General features: G+C 49.1%; 1 protein-coding gene across 1 annotated transcript in view; it reads right to left on the minus strand.

The window, feature by feature from the left end:
* Nucleotides 1-21,748, minus strand: part of TGM2 (transglutaminase 2) — a 72,510-nt gene that overhangs the window by 21,023 nt on the left and 29,739 nt on the right. Inside the window, exons 5-8 of the mRNA XM_053247697.1 lie at nucleotides 14,467-14,595; nucleotides 13,639-13,816; nucleotides 3,876-4,011; nucleotides 311-414 (exon numbers count right to left, since the gene is read on the minus strand). Coding sequence (XP_053103672.1) covers nucleotides 311-414; nucleotides 3,876-4,011; nucleotides 13,639-13,816; nucleotides 14,467-14,595 — 547 coding nt within the window. The remainder of the gene's footprint in view (nucleotides 1-310; nucleotides 415-3,875; nucleotides 4,012-13,638; nucleotides 13,817-14,466; nucleotides 14,596-21,748) is intronic.

Below are 21,748 nucleotides of genomic sequence, written 5' to 3' on the forward strand. Positions count from 1 at the left end.
AAATATCGGGGGACATCGAGGGTGATTCGGTTCAGCCCCAAATCACCTGAAATTGCTCATTTCGGGCACAGATCGATCTGTGCCCGAAATTTTTTGCACATCCCTAGTGACCCCTCCTACATGCTTTGTGAGAAGATGCACCCCACGCTGTGAATATGGGGTGAAGAAAAGGCCCCTGGAGGAACACATCTTTGACAATGAGCACAGACCCTATGGATTGTCTGGCCTGTATCTCTGGAAATTAGCACAGACCCTTCCCAGTGTTTTCATGGCTTATGGGCCAGAGCAGCCTACTGCTGGGCACAAGTACCTTCACTCTTTTCCTGAGGCGTTGGGTCCAAAGCCTGCCAACCATCATAGCCAGCTGGGAGATCTGGACGGGCCATCCAACATTCCACCCAGCAGTGATAATTCCTGTGGAAGGGAGAGAGAGAGAGAGAGAGAGAGAATGAATATCACTGGGATGCTTCCCCTCCCTGCCTTCCAGGAGCTGCATGCCGCACATGCTTCCCTTCATAAGGTTGCAGCATTCCAGAGCGGCTCCACAGGCCCCCCCCCCCCCGTTTGATAAACTCCCGGCTTCCACCTGTGGAATACTCTTTTAGGTGCTTTCTGATAAATGCCAGGGTTTGCCAGATACAGGCACACTAACGGTACAAGATAACCGACAGCAAAAACTTGGCTGACGAAGGCTCTGGTTTTATCAGTATCTAGCACATCAAAAGCAGAAACATTCAATGTGGACAGCCTTTAATTGTACAGGGGCTGGAGGTGGGAACGCTTGAAATGCAGTCTGCAGGAATTCCTGCCCCCTGTGCTTAGTACAATAGTTGACATTCAGTACATCAACATGAGGTAGCCAAAGTCTCAGCAGCAGATCCCATAAACCACCATTAATAGGGCACCAGAATTAAGGCTTTGCTAATCTGGAATGGGACCAAGTGGCATAAAAGCATACAATTTCCTTTCCTATTTTTTCTGTCGCAAGATACTGTATTTACCCGAATCCAAGATGAGGGGTTTCCCCCGGTTCTTTCCTGTCAAATATTGGGGGGGGGGGGCGGCGGTCATCTTAAATTCAGAGGCCCTTTCTTTTGGATAAATACAGGTACGGCTTGTATTTGACCCCTCTTTTAAGGAGGCATCCTCTTATTCAGTCTCACCTTCTATTTGGGTGAATATGGTATCAACTGCTCTGGTTATAAAGGCATTAAGTACACCCACCTGGTTAGGAACATAGGAAGCTGCCATAGACTGAGTCAGACCCTTGGTCCATCTAGCTCAGTATTGTCTTCACAGACTGGCAGCAGCTTCTCCAAGGTTGCAGGCAGGAATCTCTCTCAGCCCTATCTTGGAGATGCTGCCAGGGAGGGAACTTGAAACCCTCTGCTCTTCCCAGAGCGGCTCCATCCCCTGAGGGGAATATCTTACAGAGCTCACACTTCTAGCCTCCCATTCATGTGCAACCAGGGCGGACCCTGCTTAGATAAGGGGACAAGTCATGCTTGCTACAAGGCCAGCTCTCCTCTCCAATTCCCTGCTTCTCTTGGTTGTCAGGCAAGTGAAGTGGCCCATTTCAGTTCCGCATCATACAAGAGGGAGTGGCCATAGTGCAGTGGCCCTTTGCATAGAGAAGGTCCCAGGTTCACTCCTTGGCAGCATTCCCAAGTAAAGTGGCGAAAAACCCTTCTATTACACCCTGGAGAGCTGCTGCTAGTCAGTGTAGAAAATACTGCAACAGATGGACCAAGGACCTATTCCTTCCCCTTGCTGGCACTGACAGTCAGAGCAAGGATGAACCGGAGCAGTGGGGAAGGGGCAAGTTTTGATACCCTCCCTCTCTTCAGGAAGCCCTCTGTGCCACCCAAAAAGATGTCCCCGTGGGTTGCACAGCCCTCAGGGACATATTTTTTTGGTGGCACAGAGGGCTTCTTGGGGAAGGGGAGGGTGTCCAAAATTCTCCCCAATGCACTGGAGCAGTTAGTTGGGAAGTTCTGTTAGGCTGCTCTCTTGCTGTGCTGGCACACTCTTGCTTTGTATATCAGTCAATAATTACTACTCAGTTTTGCATCTCCTTGCATTTCTGTTTTTTCAATTGCTCTCACTGATGTCTTCACTTTGCATGTAAAAGAGGTTTGTAACCACTCAGACCTCTTGTATTTTTGAAGCATCAAACAAAGACACGAGTACTTCAAACTGCAGTCAGATCTTTCCAGAGGTGGTTGCAATGCTGCAGAGCAACTTGGTTATGGATCCTGGTCATGAATGTCACCAACAGCTGTTGCCATGACCAGGATCCAGCATCCAACTTCCTGCTACCTGCACCTCCAGAATCATGTCCGTCTCCTCTTTGGAGGGGCCTTCTCTCTCGGAAGGTGCCTCTGCTGCCTTCTGGATGGATGCTTGTATTGCTGTAACTGACTGTTGACTGTATAATTTTTTTTACCGTTTTATTGCCTGGAGCTTTTTCACACAGGGCTTTTAGTTTGCATCTCCTCTGGAATGGAGGGCGTGCTTTCACATATCGGCCAGATTTAACCCGAAGTCCCTGCGAGCTATCAGGGAGTACTTGACACACGATTTGGCTTTTTCATTGTGCATTAGGATGTAGCCCAGTTTATATCCAGGATTAAAAAATCCACTTTTTGCCTCAGTTTTTTGGGCAACTTTGAACTCACAGTAAAGTCTCGCAGCAAACCTACAGTAAAGCCTGCTGTCTGAAAATGCTCCTGGCTGTTTTAATTTTCTAAAGTTGTGAACTGTTTTGAGATTTTATGAAAGCAGGGCAGAAAGCTTTTAAATACATACGGAAAGGTACCTGCCCCAGTTCCTCCAAGGCCAGAGTATGGGATCTGAACCCACATAACCTCATCATTGCAAAGGCTCTCAGACTTGAGGGCCTGAAATCCTTCCTAAGTGTACAGGTGAAACTCGGAAAATTAGAATATCGTGCAAAAGTCCATTAATTTCAGTAATACAAATTAAAAGGTGAAACTGATATATGAGACAGATGCATTACATGCAAAGCGAGATAAGTCAAGCCTTAATTTGTTATAATTGTGATGATCATGGCATACAGCTCATGAAAACCCCAAATCCACAATCTCAGAAAATTAGAATATTACATGGAACCAAGAAGACAAGGATTGAAGAATAGAACAATATCGGACCTCTGAAAAGTATAAGCATGCATATGTATCCAGTACTTGGTTTGGGCCCCTTTTACAGCAATTACTGCCTCAGTACGGCGTGGCATGGATGCTATCAGCCTGTGGCACTGATGAGGTGTTATGGAAGACCAGGATGCTTCATTAGCGGCCTTCAGCAATTGTTTGGTCTCATGTCTCTCATCCTTCTCTCGGCAATGCCCCATAGATTCTCTATGGGGTCAGGTCAGGCGAGTTTGCTGGCCAATCAAGCACAGTACACTGTATACTTTTCAGAGGTCCGATATTGTTCTTTTCTTCAATCCTTGTCTTCTTGGTTCCATGTAATATTCTAATTTTCTGAGATTGTGGATTTGGGGTTTTCATGAGCTGTACGCCATGATCATCACAATGATAACAAATTAAGGCTTGACTTATCTCGCTTTGCATGTAATGCGTCTGTCTCATATATCAGTTTCACCTTTTAATTTGCATTACTGAAATTAATGGACTTTTGCACGATATTCTAATTTTCCGAGTTTCACCTGTATGCTGGATCAGCCTGCACCAGTATTCCCTGGAACAGGGATTCCCGGATGTTGCTGACTACAACTCCCATTGTCCCCAGCCAAAGGTCACTGCAGCAGGGGATGCTGGGAGCTGTAGTCAACAATGTCTGGGAACCCCTATTCCAGGGAACATTGCCCCCCCCCCACCATACCCACTCACCATATGAGGTCCCGGTTTCCCTGCTGCAACCTCCCGTTCTCGTCCAAGTACTGCTCTATGATCAAGTTGCCATTGGTATCGTGGGCAGAGTTGTAATTGGTCACCACGCGGGTGGGGATTCCGAGGCCCCGGAGCACTAGGGAAGCAGGGAGAGTGGAAAGGCAGTCAGGCACTGGCATGAACTGTGGCTGAATGCTGCGGCATCCCAACCTCGCAGCCTGTGGAATGGGAAAGCGGTGGACGGGGGGGGGGAGAGGTGTGCTTATCCTCTCCCTGCCCCAAGGACTGCAAACCCAAGGAAATCAAGGCACCGCCCGTGTGTGTGTGGGTGTATTTTCAAATTTGTAGACCACCCCAAACATATGCCTCTGGGTGGTTTACAACAACATAAAACAGATTTAAAATCAAAAACTTAAAACAATTTAAAACCACAGTCCAGTTAAAAACCTTGGGTGGGGGGGGGAGTCTTTAGAGACTTTTAAAAAGTTGTCAGAGATGGGAAGGCTCTCATCTCAGCAGGGAGTGCATTCCAGAGTCTCCGGGCAGCAACTGCAGATGAGCCAGTGGCAACTGCAGACAAACCTCTCCAGGGCGCTTTCCAGATTACAGGCTACAACCACCGTAAAATGCTTAGGCTTGGTGGGATGGAATTGACAATGTGATTAAAGGGTGTTACACAAAGCCACCAGCAGGGAGAGAGTTTTTTCCAGTTTGAGCAAAACTCCCTACAATGGGAAAATACAGCTATTTTTTAAACAACATTGTAGGACTGTAACGCAGCACTAAGACCCGAAAGAAGGCATTGGAAAAGTGAACACACCTTGCTGGCAAGCGCAGGGACTGCTTGTCACGCCCTTGATCTCGGACAGCAAGGAGGAAGGGGAAGCTGTCAACTTTCCAGGCGATGCAGGAGTGTCTGAGGGGCAGAGCCCGGCTGTCAGTGTTCATGAAACAGCTGTGGCTAATGATTCAGAACAGGCGCAACAACCTGAGGCAGCAGAAATCGTGAAAGACCAATCGGAAGAAGAACTATGCAACCAGCCCCCGCTGACTCTGCAACAGCGGCGTGTCACGAGACGCAGGGATCAATTGGAGACTATTAGGAGAAGCAAACGCCTATTGCAGAGGGCTGATAAGCCTTGAATTCCTGCCAGCTGGGAGCTCTCGGCTTGCACTATAAATCATGTCACCTACTCACTGCTGAAAAGCAACATTCGTCATCCCTTGTGTCGACAGTGTGCAGCCAAGTCCGGTCAAGACGAACTTCCCGAGCCGTATCCAGTTTCAGCAGCTTCACTTTGTCTCGTGATCTTCCCTGGCAGTTGGCCAGGCCTTGACACTGCTATGTCAATACACAGGCAATACGGAAACACACTTAACAGACAAGTAGTGACACTATTGTAGAGGCAAATCTGGAAAGTGCCCAGATGGTCTTAATGGTGGGGCTCATGGCGAAGAAGACGATCTTCTAAATACCCAGGGCCTAAGCTGTTTAGGGCTTTATGGGTCATAACCAGCACCTTGCATTTTGCCCGGAAACTTACTGGAAGCCCATATAGTTCTTTTAGTATAGGAATAATATGATCTCTCTGAGATGACCACCTTGAGATTTTCTTGATGCCACCTTGAGATTTTCTTAATGAAAGGCGGGGTATAAATTTAACAATAAAAAGATAAAAATGACCAGAGACCAACCAGGCTGCCACATTCTGTATCAGCTGCAGTTTCCAGACTACCTACAAAGGCAGCCCCACATAGAGCACATTGCAGTAGTCAAATCTGGAGGTTACCAGCATATGTATCACTGTTCTGAGGTCGTTCATCTCAAGAAATGGATGCAGCGGGCATATCTGCCAATATTTGCATTGGTTTGGATTCTCTCTCTCTCTCTCTCTCTCTCTCTCTCTCTCTCTCTCTCTCTCTCTCTCTCTCTCTCTCTCATTTTTATCACAACATGCATAGAAAGGATGAGACATGTATCATAGAATACAATATTTTGTTGCCATCTGATTACTCTACTACAGTTGGTATTTCATGTATATTCAACAAAACAGAGTATCATTTCAGCTATTTACCCTTGACGATGGCTGACATTGCACACACGTTGTAATGTTGAGTTCTCACAGTCGTGCAAGAGCACCTTGGCACTAATGCAAAAACAGCAGGCCTAGAGTTGCTGGGAATGATCTGTGCCTCCTGTGGCCCTAGAGAGCTTCTGCCCATCAGTACAGACAGTACTGGTCCCAATGGATCCATGGTCTGATTCCAGTGTCATTATTCTCAGCTCTGTTTCCCCAGGGCGAGAGGGGGCAGCCAGCCAGGGGAGGGGTTGCAGAGGAAAAGCTGTGGGTAGACGGCAGCTGAAGCATCCCACTCCCCTGGAGGCTTCAGGGTAAATGTGGAGCGAAGCCACTTCGAAGTACACTCGTGGCATTGAGAGAAGCAGCCCCTCCCCTCTGCTCTCGGGTTTCATTTGTGCAAGTCCACATGGCAGGCATCAGTGCTAGCCAGTGGTGGTGGTGGTGGTGGTGCGGGAGGAGAGTTCCCTGCAGAGAAAGGTCTGCATCTCCAAAGAGACCATGCCTCTTATCATGCTAATGATTCTATGGCAGTGCCTTTCCCTGTTTGCTCCGGCATTTTCAGGAAAAGTCGCTTATAACCAGCATTTTAAACATCCAGGAATACTTCAAGATAAGCTAGAATTTGCACCACAAAGCCCAGCTTGTGTGTGGAGTGGGTCCAAGGGTCTCGAAGGGAGTTCGGGGTAAGTTTGACTGGTGTGTGGACGCACACACTCTCTCCCGGAGGAGATTCGGGGCAGAAGCCCTGTGTGTCAAGCCTCCTGTAGAGTCTTCCCTGCAAATCCCTCTCACACTTTGCATACTGGTGGCAAAGTCAGGGCTGGGGAAATAGGTCGGCCCCAATGGGTCCTCCTCCGTGGGCTGTTTTCATTGCTCAGGGTTGCTCCCACACTGGGGCCCTTTAGTGCCGCTGGGCAGGCTTTTCTGCAATCCGCTGGAAGCAGAATTTACATGGCGGTTCCACACAAACACCCGGCCGTGCCCATCTCCATGGTCATGATCCTTCTGCCATGGTCATTCAGTGTTCTCTCCATTACAGCCAGGAGAGTGGCTCATCCAAATGATCCGCTGCTGGTGGTGGTGGTGGTGATGGGGGTGCCAAAGGAGGCACAGTTGCCTCTCCTTCCTGGAGCTCCGTTGGCTCCTCTCTCTCCCCTCCCCTCCCCAACCCCACATTCAGAAGAGCCGCGCTGCCCACAGGCTGGCCTGGTTACAGCAACCCTCCCCCTTCTCCTTGCCGCTTCAAGGAGCAGTTTCCACCTCGCTTGTTTCTTTCAAAGTGACCTCTGACTCTCGATTTAGCTGCCCCTTGTCCACTCACATTTAATTTTTAAAAAATGAGAAAGTGCTCTGGCTACAAAGACGAAACCAGCAATTAAACCAGCAATTAAACCAGCAATTAGCACACAGAGAGAGTCACGAACAAGGATTGACTAAATCTGGGTAATTCAAAAATGTGGAGGCCAGTGCAACTGAACAGGAAGCAATGGATTAGCCATTTATAATAAAAGGGAAGGAAGAAGATACTATTTCAAGAGCCACTAGCCCTGAAAAACTTCAATGAAAATGGAAAAAGAATTTAATATAAGAAAATACAGAAGAATAAAAAAGGAAAGCCTCAATAGTACCCTTGTCCATCTGTGTATGGTACAGTTTGACAGTACATTTATGTTTTAACCTTTGAAAAAGCTGCCTGGATTCTCCTTAAAAGCGAGAGAATGAAGGATCTCTGTTCGGCTAAGCACTTCGCGTAGAAGCGGCTTCATCTAGAAGCCGCCCTGCTCGATTTGACAGGGCTAATCTCCACATGTATGGATTAGCTAGCTGGAGAAGCACTTGTGAAGCCAGGGTCTTCTATCAGAGTTTGGACTTAGCAGGGGACTTTGCTAAAGGAGGAATGCAAACTCTCTTATACACGCCTCCTATCTAATGCCAGTTGAATTATTTTGCTGTCTCCTCAGAAAGCCAACTCTCCACAGCGTATTCCTTATTCGTTCATTGCATTTCCTCGGCACATGGGGTCAGAGCATGGGCTCAGCAAGAGAGACAAATTAGGAAACTCTGCAAAGGCATTTTTTTAAAAAAAAACATGTTTGCAGTTTCCTGCCAAGTGGGGCCAGCTGAAAGCGCCTGGCCCCCACTTCAGCAATCAGCGGAGAACAGACTGGTGGTGATTGGACCAGATGGGGTGGGTGGGAGTGTGTGTCTGCTCCTCTCTCATTGTCTCCAGGCACAATTGCGCTCTCTAGATTAAATTCAGGACCTTCTCCAGGGTCATCTGAGATAACCAGCTGCTGTGCAGTTGTGAAACGACATTAATTTGGTTCCCAAAACTGCTGCCCCAAGTGTCCAAGTCTTGAAGCAAGAGCCATTATCCTGGGCTGAACAGAGACAACGGCTCCCCCCTCTGCTAAAATATAAGAGAGCTGCCACTTTATAAAGGTGCTCTTTGCCCAGTTAGTAGGCAATAAAGCAGTAGTGGGTCCTGAGTAGTAAAAGAGGTGTGCCAGAGTAATCCTACGCATGTTTCATCAGCTGTGGACAATGGAGCTGACTCCCAGGCGAGTGTGTGCACAGGATTCCATCCCACAGGGCTCCAAAGCAGAGGATGTGCAGTGATACAGACTGGGACATCTTTCCATGGAGATGTCCACAACTGTTCTTGATAAGGTCTTGATACCACAACTGTTGGAGATCCAGCTCCTGGGAGTTCTCCACACAGCAGGCTTATCGTGAGTTTTCTGCGAGGCTTTACTGAGAACTCAATGCTAGCCAAAAAAAACCTGATGCAACAAGTTGTTTTTAAAAAAAAAAAAAAAAACCTGGATATAAATTGGGCTACACTCTAATGAGCAGTGAAAAACCTGAATTGTGTGTGAAGTGCTCCCCGAGAGCTCTCAGGGACTTTGGGGTAAATCTGCCCAATATGTGAACGCACCCACTCCATTCCAGAGGAGATGCGGGTTAAAAGCTGGGTGTGGAAAACTTCCAGATGGCATTGACCTTTCATACCAGTGACCCTAATGACCACTAGGAGCATTGGGGAGTAGAGATAGTGAGGGTCTCCTACTTGCCTGTTTATCTTTGCCTCTATATCCCTTCTATTGACAGAATGTCCTCAGAAACTTCCTGGGAGTGGCTGACTTCTTCTTCTTCTTCTGGTTCCCACAGTGCTTCTAGTTCTCTCTCTGAGCCCCAGGCTTCTATAAGTCTCTCTCTCTCTCACCACCACTATGTAGCCAGCAGCTAGACACAGATCTTTCCTATCATCATGGACTTCTGAATAAAGTAGATTATTTCGTTCAACCTTACATGAATCTCCATGTTCATCATTCACAAGCTGTTGCCCCTGAGACCCTGTTAACTTCTGCTGCAATGGGAGTGAGTGAGCTCCCAAAATACTCTGCTCCATAAATAATTGCCCACAACAAGAAGAGCAGAGCACCACAGCCCAGGGGCCTGCAGCGTGGAGGGCCAAGGGGTGCTTTCACCACGATTGACTTGGCTCTATCCTGCAGATTTGCCCCACGTTCTTAGCAAGATTGATGCCCCTCCTCCAATTGGCTGTTCTTCTTTATGCAGCTGGCGAGGCTGTTCACACACACACACACACACACACACACACACACACACACACACACAGAGCTAGGCTGCGCGTGTGAAGCGGCAGGATTGAGCTCAACCCCAGTGCTGCTGCCCCGGTGCCTAGCCCTGCTCTTGATCCCAGTGTTTAGCTGAGGTTCAGCAAACCTGTGTTGTTAAAGGAACCTGGTGGTTCGCTTAACCCCGGCTGGCAATCATGCGCACGATCATTGCCGGGTTCAGTGGCTTCCCACCCCTTCAGCCAGCAAGCGGGGGGGGGGGAGCAGCCATGCTGAGCATCTCTGATGCAAGCAGCCGCCGCACTCGTCACGTGGGCCACCCTGGGATGCGGGAGGGGGAAGTCCTCCCACGCCCAGCTCTTGCCTTCGCCACACCACCACTCCTGTGAGAGCGCGTGGGCACGGCAAAGCCAGGAACAGCCACCGCCCAACTGCCAGGGAAGGCAGGCCGGCTCCTGCTTTCCCGAGGGTCGTGTGCATGAGCTGGACGCTGTCTTGCTATCTCCAAGCCGGGTCGGCTGGAGTCATCTTCTCACTGGTTTTTCAGGCTGCTGCAGGGAGGGTCAACTCTCTGTCGGCTATGAGAAATCCCATGCTTTGGTTTTCCCCAGGCAGCGAGCTGTCTTGGCTGTACAAATGGCAACTGGACGGTCCCTTCTATTGAACAAAGAGCCCCCAACACATATTTGGCTGTTCAGTTCACGGCTCGGAGAGATGTAGACTCACAAGACGGTTCTCCGCTCATTCCCTCCCCCGCCCCGCAAGGGATGTCAAGTTCTTTCTTCCCACCCTCCAGGCTGATAAGGCCAAGCTCGCATCCCACCTTCTCCATGGGGTTCCAGTCTGGATTTGGGGCCTGGACTCCAATATAGGAAAAGTGCAGCCATCTCTAACCCCTAAATGTGTTCATGGGGAGGTTCTGAACATGGGATTCAGTGCAAGCAGTGCAAACTTCTGATCAGCCCTGGCCGGAAGACTCACATCATCCTTTTGGCTCCATCTCTGTTCCTATCATGCTGTGAATTCCTTTGCTTATCTTACTTGAGTAGATTGATTTATTTCTTCCTTGAAGAAAATCAGACTGCTTGGGCTTTGTCCCAGCCCTGCTTCTTAGCACGGACATTGCCTAATGAGCCGGGGCTTGCCAAAGAAGCACAGCTGCCTCTGGTTCATGGCAACTTTGGTTGCATCTGTGTTTCCATCCTGCCCACCCCACACATTAATGAGAGCCATGCTGCCTTCAGGCTGGCCATTCACGCAGGCTAAGCCTGCACAGCTCTACCTGATGAATGGCCACCCTGCAGGCAGTGCAGCTCCCATTAATGCGGGGCAGGGCAGGAGAAACAGGCACAATCAGGCTGCCGGGAACCAGAGGCAGCTGAGTCTCACTTGATGCTACCCCCGCCCACCCCCCCGCCCCGTCTCTTTAGGACGAGCTGCCAATGGTGAAGGGAAGGGTGAGTAGCAGAGCTTGCTAGCCCCCTCTCAACAGCCTTGTTCATTGCTGGCCCATGCTCTGAGTTTGTCAGGCGCCAAGGATTGGGATCCTTAGCTGAGATTTCTGACCGGGACAAAATGCAGAAAAGCTTTTCTCTGGGCGAGGCTCAAGGTGATGCCCTCTGTGGCGTTGGAAGGCCATTTCAGAGGCATCTCGGCCCCCCAACCACTACAGTCCTGGCAAGACAGAGTCTCTCTCAGACATGCTTCTGTGTGACTCCAGGGAGAGTTTGCTGACGCCTCTGTTTAAGTCCGGACGATCTGCTCTCCTCTTTGAGCCGCCTGTCTGGATGGGACTCATGTCGGACAGTTCCCAGTTGTTGAAATATTGGCCAGTATGCTCCCCAGTGCCATGTGAGCGGTTCTGAGGCCCCCATTTTGCTGCAGGCTCCTAAGGAAGCGCCAGCCGTCTTGCACAAGAGCACAAATACTAAAAGTAGCAGCAGCCCTGCACTTCAGGAGCCTTACTTACACTGGCGGGGGGGGGGATGTACGTGACACTCACAGAGTGGACTTTATTGGGGCTCTTGTGCAAAACGGCCAGCACTGACTTCAGGGGGCCTTGCAGCAGCGCAGGCGGCTCAGAGTCAGAACTGCCCGCACTACCCTGCGGAGCGTGGGGGCCATCGCCATTCTTACACAGCCGCTGATGTTCAACACGCATTGCTTTTGTTCTGTAGGTAGCTGGTAATAATAAAATCCCGACTGATTGAGGCAGGGCATTTTCTGGGCTACAAGATTTGCAGCGGTTAAAGTGTTACAAGGTGCAACGGAATTAGGCAGTGATTTGAGACCGCAAGTGCAGCAGCTTTGATGCAGTTTTCTAGGCAACATGACAGGGTTTTGGTTGCCGCTTGCCACTGCAGTGGATTTTCCAGGCAGGAGGTGTCCATATTCCACCTGGATCGCAATCACTGCCCCTCCCCTCCCCAATTTCCAGACAATAGGGTTGCAGGGGGGCTGGGGAACTGCTGACGAAATGAACTCTTTTTTAAAAAAAAAATTCTTGGTGGTTTTGTGCAAAGGTGCAACAACTTTCTCCTTTGCGCAAGCAGAAGCACCAAACATGAGGGGCATGAGACCAATGGGATCAAAAGCCAAGGACAAAAGTGGAAATGAAACGGAGTGGAAATACATGAGAGAGAGAGAGAGAGAGAGAGAGAATATTTTTTTTAAAGAAAAAAAATTGGCTTTACATTTCAAATTCTAGAGACAAATGTGACCAAAATCTGGGGGGCTGAAAGCAGAAATGAAAAACCAAGGCAACAATATATTAAGAAAAATATATGGTGTGCCTTTATATATCAACAGATCCTCGTTCTGCTGAATGAGCCAACAAATCCACAGCATGAATGTGTCAAAAAACAACAACCCAAGTCTTAATGAAAAGCCTGAGCAATCGAAATCAAAAGCCGAAAGCAGATGAGAAACAAGTTGCACCCTTGCACCTTTGTGGGTTGCACCTTTGCACAAGAACTCGCATTGAATTTTTTTTTAAAAAATGTTACATGAGTGGCAACTTTATTTCAGGAATGGGCGGAAAGGAGCTGTAAAAACCGGCAAATCCAAGCAAACCATTCAGACAACGCCATGCAGCAACACATCAAACACGGGACAAACTTCCTTACAATGGAAAAACACAGCGCTTTCCTGCAACCGTTTAACACCATTACAGGGCCCAAACCCATCTATAAAACCCAAACCAAGGCATCAGAAATATGGATGGCACCCTGGTGACAGCGCAGTGACCACAATGTCGAAATATGGGAAATGCGGAGGGGCTCACAGCAGACATGTTGAGAAACTGTTGCTGCATGTCATCTGGAAAACACTCAGCACTGCCACAGGTGAAGGATTGTTCCCTACCCCAGAAAAAGAACTTCCCGCAGCTAGAAAATTAGGACAGCAAGAAGAGGGGCAGGCCAAAGCCTCTCTAGCTGATGTGCTAGCATTTTATTTGCAGGGTTTTGCTTTTGTTTTTTTAAAGAGGGGTATATTAGAAATGTGATGTCTTAGCAGCAGTTTAAAGTGGTTCAGTCCTTTCTACCCCCAGATTTGGCTGCATGTCCAGAAAAAGGCCGGAGTGAGGCTCAAACGGCATGACCTGTTGGGCCCTGGGATTTTCCCTTCCGTATTTTCTCTTCACCCAAAGCAGCTCTGGGCAAGCTCCAGATCAGATCAGGGGGACAAGTGGGGAGAGGGGGCTTAACCTCTCCAGTCCTTTAGAAGCTTAGGGACCCCCTCTCCAAGCTGCTCTGATCCCCATGTGGGGAAAACATATGAGGGAGTGAGGCCCCAGGCCTTCTCTTGTCTCTCTTCCTCTGACTTGGGAAAAATTGGGGATTTTGAGCTGGACAACTTCTAGAAGGGAAAGTGTTACCCTGCCTCTACACTTTCGCTATTCTGATCATGTGCGGCTGGCCCAGCAGGGCTGGCTTTGGTCGAAAAAGAAAGGTAGAGGGAAGAATGACTGAGCTCCTGATAATGGTAATTGAGCCTCAAACACCGGTGGGCCTCATGCCTGGAGGAATTACGTTTTGAGCCAAGGAGAGAGCACAGTTGTCTCCTGTGTGGATTTCTCACCTGTACAGGCCACAGCAGCAAAGACCCAACACTGCCCATATCGGACGGGCTGGCACCCATACTTCCGCCACCTCTGGAGGATGTCCACACTCCCATTCCAGGTCATGGGGCTCACTCCATCCTCATACTTGTTGTCCCAGCGCCCAAACACGATGCCTTGGTCATCATTACAATTCACCTGCATCCCAAGACAAAAGAGAGGGGGCATGCCTCAGACTCAGGACCAATGGGACAGTTTACTTAGATTCATTCATTCTATTTCTATACCGCCCTTCCAAAAATGGCTCAGGGCAGTTTACACAGAGAAATAATAAATAAATAAGTTGGATCCCTGTCTCCAAAGGGCTCACTGTCTAAAAAGAAGCACGTTAGACACCAGCAACAGCCACTGGAGGGATGCTGTGCTGGGGGTGGATAGGGCCAGTTACTCTGAATTCAGTCAATAATAATTTGAAATTTGACCGAATTCTCACAATCCAAAATTTCAGATTGCATAATGTTCACATCTCAATTTTAAATTTCAGTCTGAGGACCAAACAAATCTTGTGCCTTTTTTGACAAACTGCAGAATGAACTATGCAAAATATGAGAATTTCAGTGATTTCCTCAATTACCATAATTTATACAGGTTGCAGAATTAAAGTGTTCCTTTAATTTAAAGTGTAGAACACAAGTCACTCTGAGAATAGGACATTTTCTTTTGGGGGGAAGTCAACAAGCATGTGGGACAAGCACACACTGCTACGATGGTGAGAGTCTTTTCAGGGCCCTGAAGAGTTGTGTCTGAAGGACCACCCATTGCCCCTCCCCACTCAGCTCCAAACTCACCATGGCACTCACCACCCTGCTGACATAGACAGGGCTGTTGCGACGGGAGCAGTCCTTGTCTTGGTTCCGGAGGAACTTGGGGTTGGTGTCCAACAGCTGGAGGCAGATGTCCACAATTTCATCTTCAAACTAGTGGAAGAAGAGGACCAAGTAATGTTACGGGAGGGGGGCGTAGAATACAGTATTCCTCATTCCTGAAAGCTGTAGTTGAGAGAGCTACCGCAAAATGTTGCCTGGTGTAAAACCGTGACATGAATTTGGAGAGTCCTGCTCAGATGAAACATCGGAAGAGTTTTCAGTCAAACCATTCCAGTAAAACTTAAGTATAATGGACAAAACCTGTCAACTGTTTAATGGATTCCCTGTGCTGTTTCCATTGAATAGAACACAAATATATCTGAAGGGTCGCATTTGCTCAGTTTCATGCTGATCTATATTTCATTTGTGTCTTGGGCCACGTTTGCCAAAAATCATAACCTTGGTCTTAGAGTAGTTTAGTGTCAGCTGCTGTAGTTCACAGTATTCACGGAATCTACCGAAAAGGTTTTTAAGTCTCCACTGGGAAAGAGAAATTAAAACGACATCATCTGTGTACATTAAAATGAAAAGTTTCCTGTATTAATAATTACAGACACTGGGTGCTTAACTGAAGCTAGTTCTATCATGAATGCAGATATGGAATTACGTTGGAGCCAAAATACAGCCTTGCTCCACTCCTCTTATGGTAGCAATGGCTGCAGTCAGGAAGTTGCTTGCTAGGCCTGTGCAAAGTCAGGTCAGTAAAATTGGACATGGTTCAATTTTGCCAAAATTGGAGGGATTCAGAGAGAGTCCAAACCCGAACTTGGCCAGTCTAGTTTGGGTTGGATTTCTCTGAACCCTCCCCCTCCCCAATCAGAGCTTTCCAGAGCTCCAAATGGAGGGACAAGTCTTTCTTTCTTTCTTTCTTTCTTTCTTTCTTATTCATTACGTTTGCATACTTATTTATTACATCTGTATACCGCCCTATACAAAAAAGTCCAAGGGTGGTTCACAATATAAAAAACATTAAAACATTAGCATAATTAAAACAATTTAAAATACAATTTAAAAATCTATAAACTGAAGCTTTAAAACTATAAACTAAAAGCCTGACTAAACAAATATGTTTTTAGTTCCTTCTTGAAAACATTCAGAGAAGGGGAAACTCTAATTTCATTAGGAAGCGCATTCCAGAGTCCAGGGGCAACTCAAGGAAAGGCCCGGTTTTGAGTCGCCACCAACTGAGCTGGTGGCAACTGCAACCGGACCTCCCCAGATGATCTTAACTGGTGGTGGGGTTGATGAAGAAGAAGCCGTTCTCTTTTTCCAGCAATTGCGGCGGGGGGGGGGCCATACTCTTTTCTTCCTGCCCGTCTGCCTGTGCTTAAATCTGATTTGTAAAACACATTTTTAAAAGCTTTTATCCCATTTTAAACTCATGTGACCGATTTCCAGGTCTCTCCTGAGACTCTCTGATTACATCACTTCTCCTTGGATTCTCTGTTGTTACATCACTTCCGTGTGACTCTCTGCTGTTGTGTTATTTTTGTTCCAGGTTTACAGTGGGTATTTGCAGTTATTTTGATTTATTATTATTATCATTATTATTATTATTTTAGGTATTCCCAACTCCTACTCCGAATTTCAGATGGGTCCGGAGGCCTCCGAACCAACATTTTCAGGGTTGGATTAGATTGGCTTGGAGCCGATCCCAACTTTTAGGTATGTGCACAGGCCTAATGTCTGCACTGGCTTTAACCCTCATCTGCATACCACTATGGAGCTCCTCAATTAAGCATAAGATTCTACAGTCAACATTTGTCCTTTGCAATTTTCCCCATAATCTATTTCTCCTGACCAAATCAAAGGCAGCTGACAGATCAGTGAAAGCTGTATAATGGTGCCTAGAGTGCTTTTTGGTATATTTTCTAAAAAATATGATTAAAGGTAAAACATTGATCAATGTTGCTAAATCCCCTCTTAAAACTTCCTTGTTCTTCACAGATAACCCAAATGGGTTTCAATTCATTTTATCAGTTTATGGAGCAGAAATCGAGTATTCATCTTAGATGCGATATCTAGCAGGTTAATTGGCCAGAGTGGTATAGTGGTTAGAATCTTAGACTAAGACCAGGGAGACCTGAGTTCAAACCCTGACCTCAAACCACTATAGTGGTTAGAGTGTTGGACTAGGACTGGGAAGACTTGGGTTCGAATCACCATTCAACCATGAAACTCATGGAGTGACTCTGGGCCAGTCACCTATCTCTCAGCATAACCAACCTCACAGGGTTGTTATGAGGATAAACATAAACAAGTATACAGCTCTGGCCTCCTTAGAGGAAGAGTGGGGTATAAATGTAAAAATGAATAAAATAATTCTGGTGATCATTTTTTATCCGCTTTCTAATGCACTGGATAGATGATACTCATTTTTCCACCCTGGAGGCATTTGACCCGTTTCATTTATTCTAGTGAACAAATGAACGAAAATGGGGGCCACCCACTAGACACGATCTTTAAATCACCCGGAAGGGAGCAGATCTTCACCCAGCAGCAGCAGCAGCAGCTCATTCTTACGAGCCGGGGGACGCCAGATGAGCCACAGCTGCCGCGGGTTCCCAGCGGCTCTCGCTTCACCCCAGCATTAATGGAAGCCATGTTGCCTGCAGGCTGGCCATTCATCAGGTAGAGCTTAGGCCATGCACCTCTACTAGACAGGCAGTATGGCTCTCGTTAATCATCGAGTGGGATGAGAGAGAGAGAGAGAGAGAGAGAGAGAGAGAGAGAGAGAGAGAGAGAGAGAGAGGCAGGCACAAGTGGAGTTGCTGGGAACCAGAGGCAGCTGCCCCTCCTTGGGCACCCTCCCCCCTGCCTCGGCTCCTTAGAATGAGCTGCTGCTGCTGCCTTCGCCTTGTGCTTTCTTGTTTGGAGCTCAAGGATAAGAGTTTTAACTTCTAGGCAAGACCCTGACTGCCACCGGCGCCATTTCTGAAGGGGGAAGGTCCACAGGTCCTGTGCTGCTTTCCTGCCTGCTAACGTTTTAGAACTCATTTCCAGGATCCATCTTGCCCAGCTTCCTGTTCCCAACAGTGGTCAGCCAGATACTTCAGGAGAGCCCACAAGCAGGGAGTGAGGCCTGTTGCTGCCCCCAGCAACTCATATTGCCTAAGAACAGCCCTGCTGGATCAAGTCCAAGGTCTATCTTGCCCAGCAGCATCCTGTTTTCCACAGAGGCCCACCAGATGCCTCCGAAAAGCCCACAAGCAGGAGAGTAAGGCCCGTCCCTTCTCCTCTTCATGCCAGTTGCAGGGAGCCACAGCAGGAGGAGGGCCGTGCCTTTCTCTCCTGCTGCTCCCTGCCACCTGCATTCAGAGGAGTCCGACCTCTGAACCTGGAGGTAGCCCATAACTATCAAGACTAGTCGCCATCAATAGACCTCTCCTCCATGAATTGGTCCAAGCCCTGCTTAAAGCCACCCAAGCTGGTCGCCACCATCACATCCCATGGCAGAGGATTCCATAACTTAATGATGTGCTGCTGTGTGGGGAATGCCTTCCTTTTATTTATTTTATTTATTTTATATTTTATACCCCACTCTTCCTCCCAGGAGCCCAGAGCGGTGTTCGACATACTTAGGTTTCTCCTCACAACAACCCTGTGAAGTAGGCTAGGCTGAGAGAGAAGTGACTGGCCCAGAGTCACCCAGCAAGTCTCATGAGGCTGAATGGGGATCTGAACTTGGTCTTCCTGGTCCTAGTCTGGCACTCTAACCACTACACCACGCTGGCTCTCTCTTTTGTTGGCCCTGTATTCCCTGGCCATCCCCTGAAACTAATTGCCAGGAAATCTAGGGCTAACTAAAGGAAGTACTTTTTAACACCGGGCGTCATTCACTCAAGGGCAGACTTCCTCCAGACCGCAAGCTCGCTTGCATGGCTGATGGCTGCTAATAAACTTGTCCTCCCCATCAGTTTGCTTCCTGGGATGAGGTTTTACGTGAGTGCTGCTGAGCTCTGCCACCGGCAGGCTGAGTCGCAGGATGTCTGGCAATCGGCCTCCGAGAGATTTCTCCTACGGAGTACACAAAGGCATGGCAAGGACTTGGGGGGTGGAGGTTTTGTGTATTTCCTCAAGGCTCTGCAGCTCAAGGAAGGCAAACATATGAAGGCGACAGGACAACAGAGTCCAGCCTGAACAGGCACAACAGACCTTTCCTTGCAGCGGGGAAATGACTTGACTAGCAAGCCAGAGGTTGCCAGTTCGAATCCCCGCAGGTATGTTTCCCAGACTGTGTGGGAGATGGCAATGGGAAACCCCTCCTGCATTCTACCAAAGACCACCACAGGGCCCTCTGGCCGCCAGGAGTCGACACCGACTCAACGACGGCACACTTTGCCTTTAAAGGCTGCCACCCCATGAAGCCACAACCTGGGCATGCAGGAGCAGCCTTTATCTTCCAACCCAGGAGAGCCTGAGAGGCGGATGCAGTGCCTATCGGGGGCGCCTTGTGCAGCTCAGCTCAGCTTGCCAAGAAACCGCCGAGAAGAAGGCCGGAGAGCTCTGTGGAGCAGCCTCCTGAGTCTGACCCCATGGAAGGAACAAAGGAGATGGGGAAGGTTGTCAGCCACAAGGCAGGACGCTCTTACGGGGAAAGGACGCCTGTCAGCAGTTCACCTACTGTTGGTATTTCCGCCTCAGGGTCAGTGTGAGGCATTGTGTTGGATACTCCTGTTATTTTGAGCCCTTTGGATTCCACCACCGGATCCACCATCCTCTGCCCCCTCCTCACCCAGCGGAAGCTCATCAGGCCCCACCCACTGACTGGGTATTTTTAAAACCACAAGTTGGCAACCAAAGTGCTGTGGGTGGAGGAGATGCTTGCTGGGCCTGGCAAAGGCTCAGCCCAGCTTCAGCTGCTCTGACAAGCCCAGCCTTCCTCTGCCTGACTCCGGGAAAACCTCCTTGCGGGGGAGGCCTTTATAAAACCTTGTGTGTGCTTAGACTCCCTTCCCGGGGTCCCTACACTCCAAAGCTCCAAACTGAGGTGTGAGGATCCGTGCTGGACTCTTGTGTGCATCGTCACAATGTGCACACGCCCCGCAAATGCCCATGACCTGCCCCCCCTTTACTTCTGTCTATCCCAGCTCCATCAACCCCCCTCCAAACAATGAATGCTGCTGAAGGGATTGTGCGTGGGGCAGTGAAGCCTCGGCCCAAACAGCAGGTGCCCCATGGGGGCAGCAGGGAGCTGGGGCCGCCCAGGGCAGGGAGAGGCCCCCAGCAGCTCAGCTCTCCCTGCCCTGAGAGGCGGGCAGAGGGCTTGCGGGCTAGCTGGCTTTGCCTCCCCTCACCTGGCAAACTCTTCCTTCCTTGGGCCTCTGCCACAGTGGTCACCATCTCATAGTGATATGGCGGTTCTCAATTCATCGAACACTTCAGAAACGCCACGAAAACCCCTCAGCTCACTTAAAGGGCACAAAAATTAGACTTTTTGCTGCAGTGATGGCTCAGAAGCACCCTGCATCTAAGGCAGGATGCCAAATGAGGGCCCCCTTCCAGCTGCCACTTGGTTTTCTGGGTGGGCACCTGTGTGCACCCACACCCTCAGCCGCCTCCTCTCCCCCTCCTTTGTGGCAGCAATACCCCCACCACCCCACCCCACACCACCCCACACCCAGGCCCTCCTCACTTCCTCCCTCGTTGGCCACTGGCCTCAAGATCAGAAGGGGGGAGGGAGCAGAAGAGGAAATAAGGGAAGGGTGTCTTTCCCCCCCTTTCCTCTTCCGCTGCCCCCCCCCGCTCGTTATGGGGCCAGGGGCAGTGCCGAGTGGAGGCCTTGAAGAGTGGCTCTCAGATGGCGGGGGCGGGCAGAGGCAGGCAGGTGAAGCATCTTGCCCCACTGCCGACACCCCAGTAATCCAGCCCTTGCGGTGGCTGCCCCACCTTGCCCCATGGAAGGGCCACCCTTATTTCGCTTGGCATCAGAAGTGGCCACGTTCATTCCCACGCATTTGACCATTATCGGGCTAAGCCAGACGATCCAGTGACTTCTGATGTGGCGGGTTTCTCCCTAGTGGTTTTCAGTTGCTCTTCTCCTGACTAAATAGGGAAGCTGGTATTCTGCTCGTTACTCTGCAGGATCCCCACCACGCGTTGAGGCCATCTGGAGAGGTCCAGTCCCAGCTGCCACTGGTGTGTCTGGTGGCAACTCGGGACCGGGCCTTCTCTGGAGTTGCTCTGGGTTGTGGAATGCACACACACACACCCACACACACCCATGCAGAAATTCAAGGTTGAGAAACATTATAGGCCTCTAAGAGAGCCTTTCAAGCTTTTAAAATCTGTTTTAACTGTTTTAAACTGTGTTTGAATTGTTTAGATGTCATGTGGTCTTAAGTTTGATTTTTAAATGATTGCATTTGGTTCTGGTTTTGTAAACCGCCCAGAGCTGTTGGATAGGGTGGTATAGAAATGTAATGAATAAATATTTGTACTTGCAGATCGCCCACCCAGATGAGCACCGGTTCCTGCTGGCAGCTCCGAGGGTCGGGGTGGCGAGATGTGCCCCTCTGCACCCCACAGAGCTCCAATAATGCACCACGCAAGTGTGCAGTGTGTTATGGGGAGCCCCCCTCCCCTCCCCAAGTCTATCAAGCAGCCACGGCTGACACACGATCACATAAATGGGGTAGGAGAGCACTCGATCTCCAAATCCAGTTTTGAGAGGGGGCTCCATAGGTGGGTTTTCTGCCATGGTGCCGCTGGGATTGGGCACGATCCTGGTGGTTCACATGTGCATGCAAAACTGGGCTGGGCTCCCTTAGCCCGGTTTTGCACGTGCTTGTGAAGAGCCTCTCTGTCTTTCTAAATTCATTCCATCCACTAAGAGCACTTGCAGCACTGCTGAATCTTGGAGGGAGATCTCCTGCCCTCTGCTTGGATGGCCCTGGGGGAGAGAAATTCCTCTCAGCTTTGTGGCTCTATTACGAGAAGATCCAGCTTCCCACGGTCCTACCAGAAAGGCAGTGAAACTGTCTCCAAACTCACATATGCCCCAGGAAGGTTTGTCTGTGCAGAATTTCACACGGGTGCTGATGATGGAAACGACATTACGTAGACTCCAGTGAGCATTGGTATCTGAGTTATTCAGACTTTTCCTTGGCCACGTCTGGGCTTTGTGATTTATAGTCTGTCTGTTGATGACCCATGTCCACTTGATCCCTACACACACAAACCTCCACTTCCTCATCCTCCCCCT

Source organism: Hemicordylus capensis, chromosome 4 (genome assembly GCF_027244095.1).
Source record: "Hemicordylus capensis ecotype Gifberg chromosome 4, rHemCap1.1.pri, whole genome shotgun sequence".
Lineage (NCBI taxonomy): Eukaryota > Metazoa > Chordata > Lepidosauria > Squamata > Cordylidae > Hemicordylus > Hemicordylus capensis.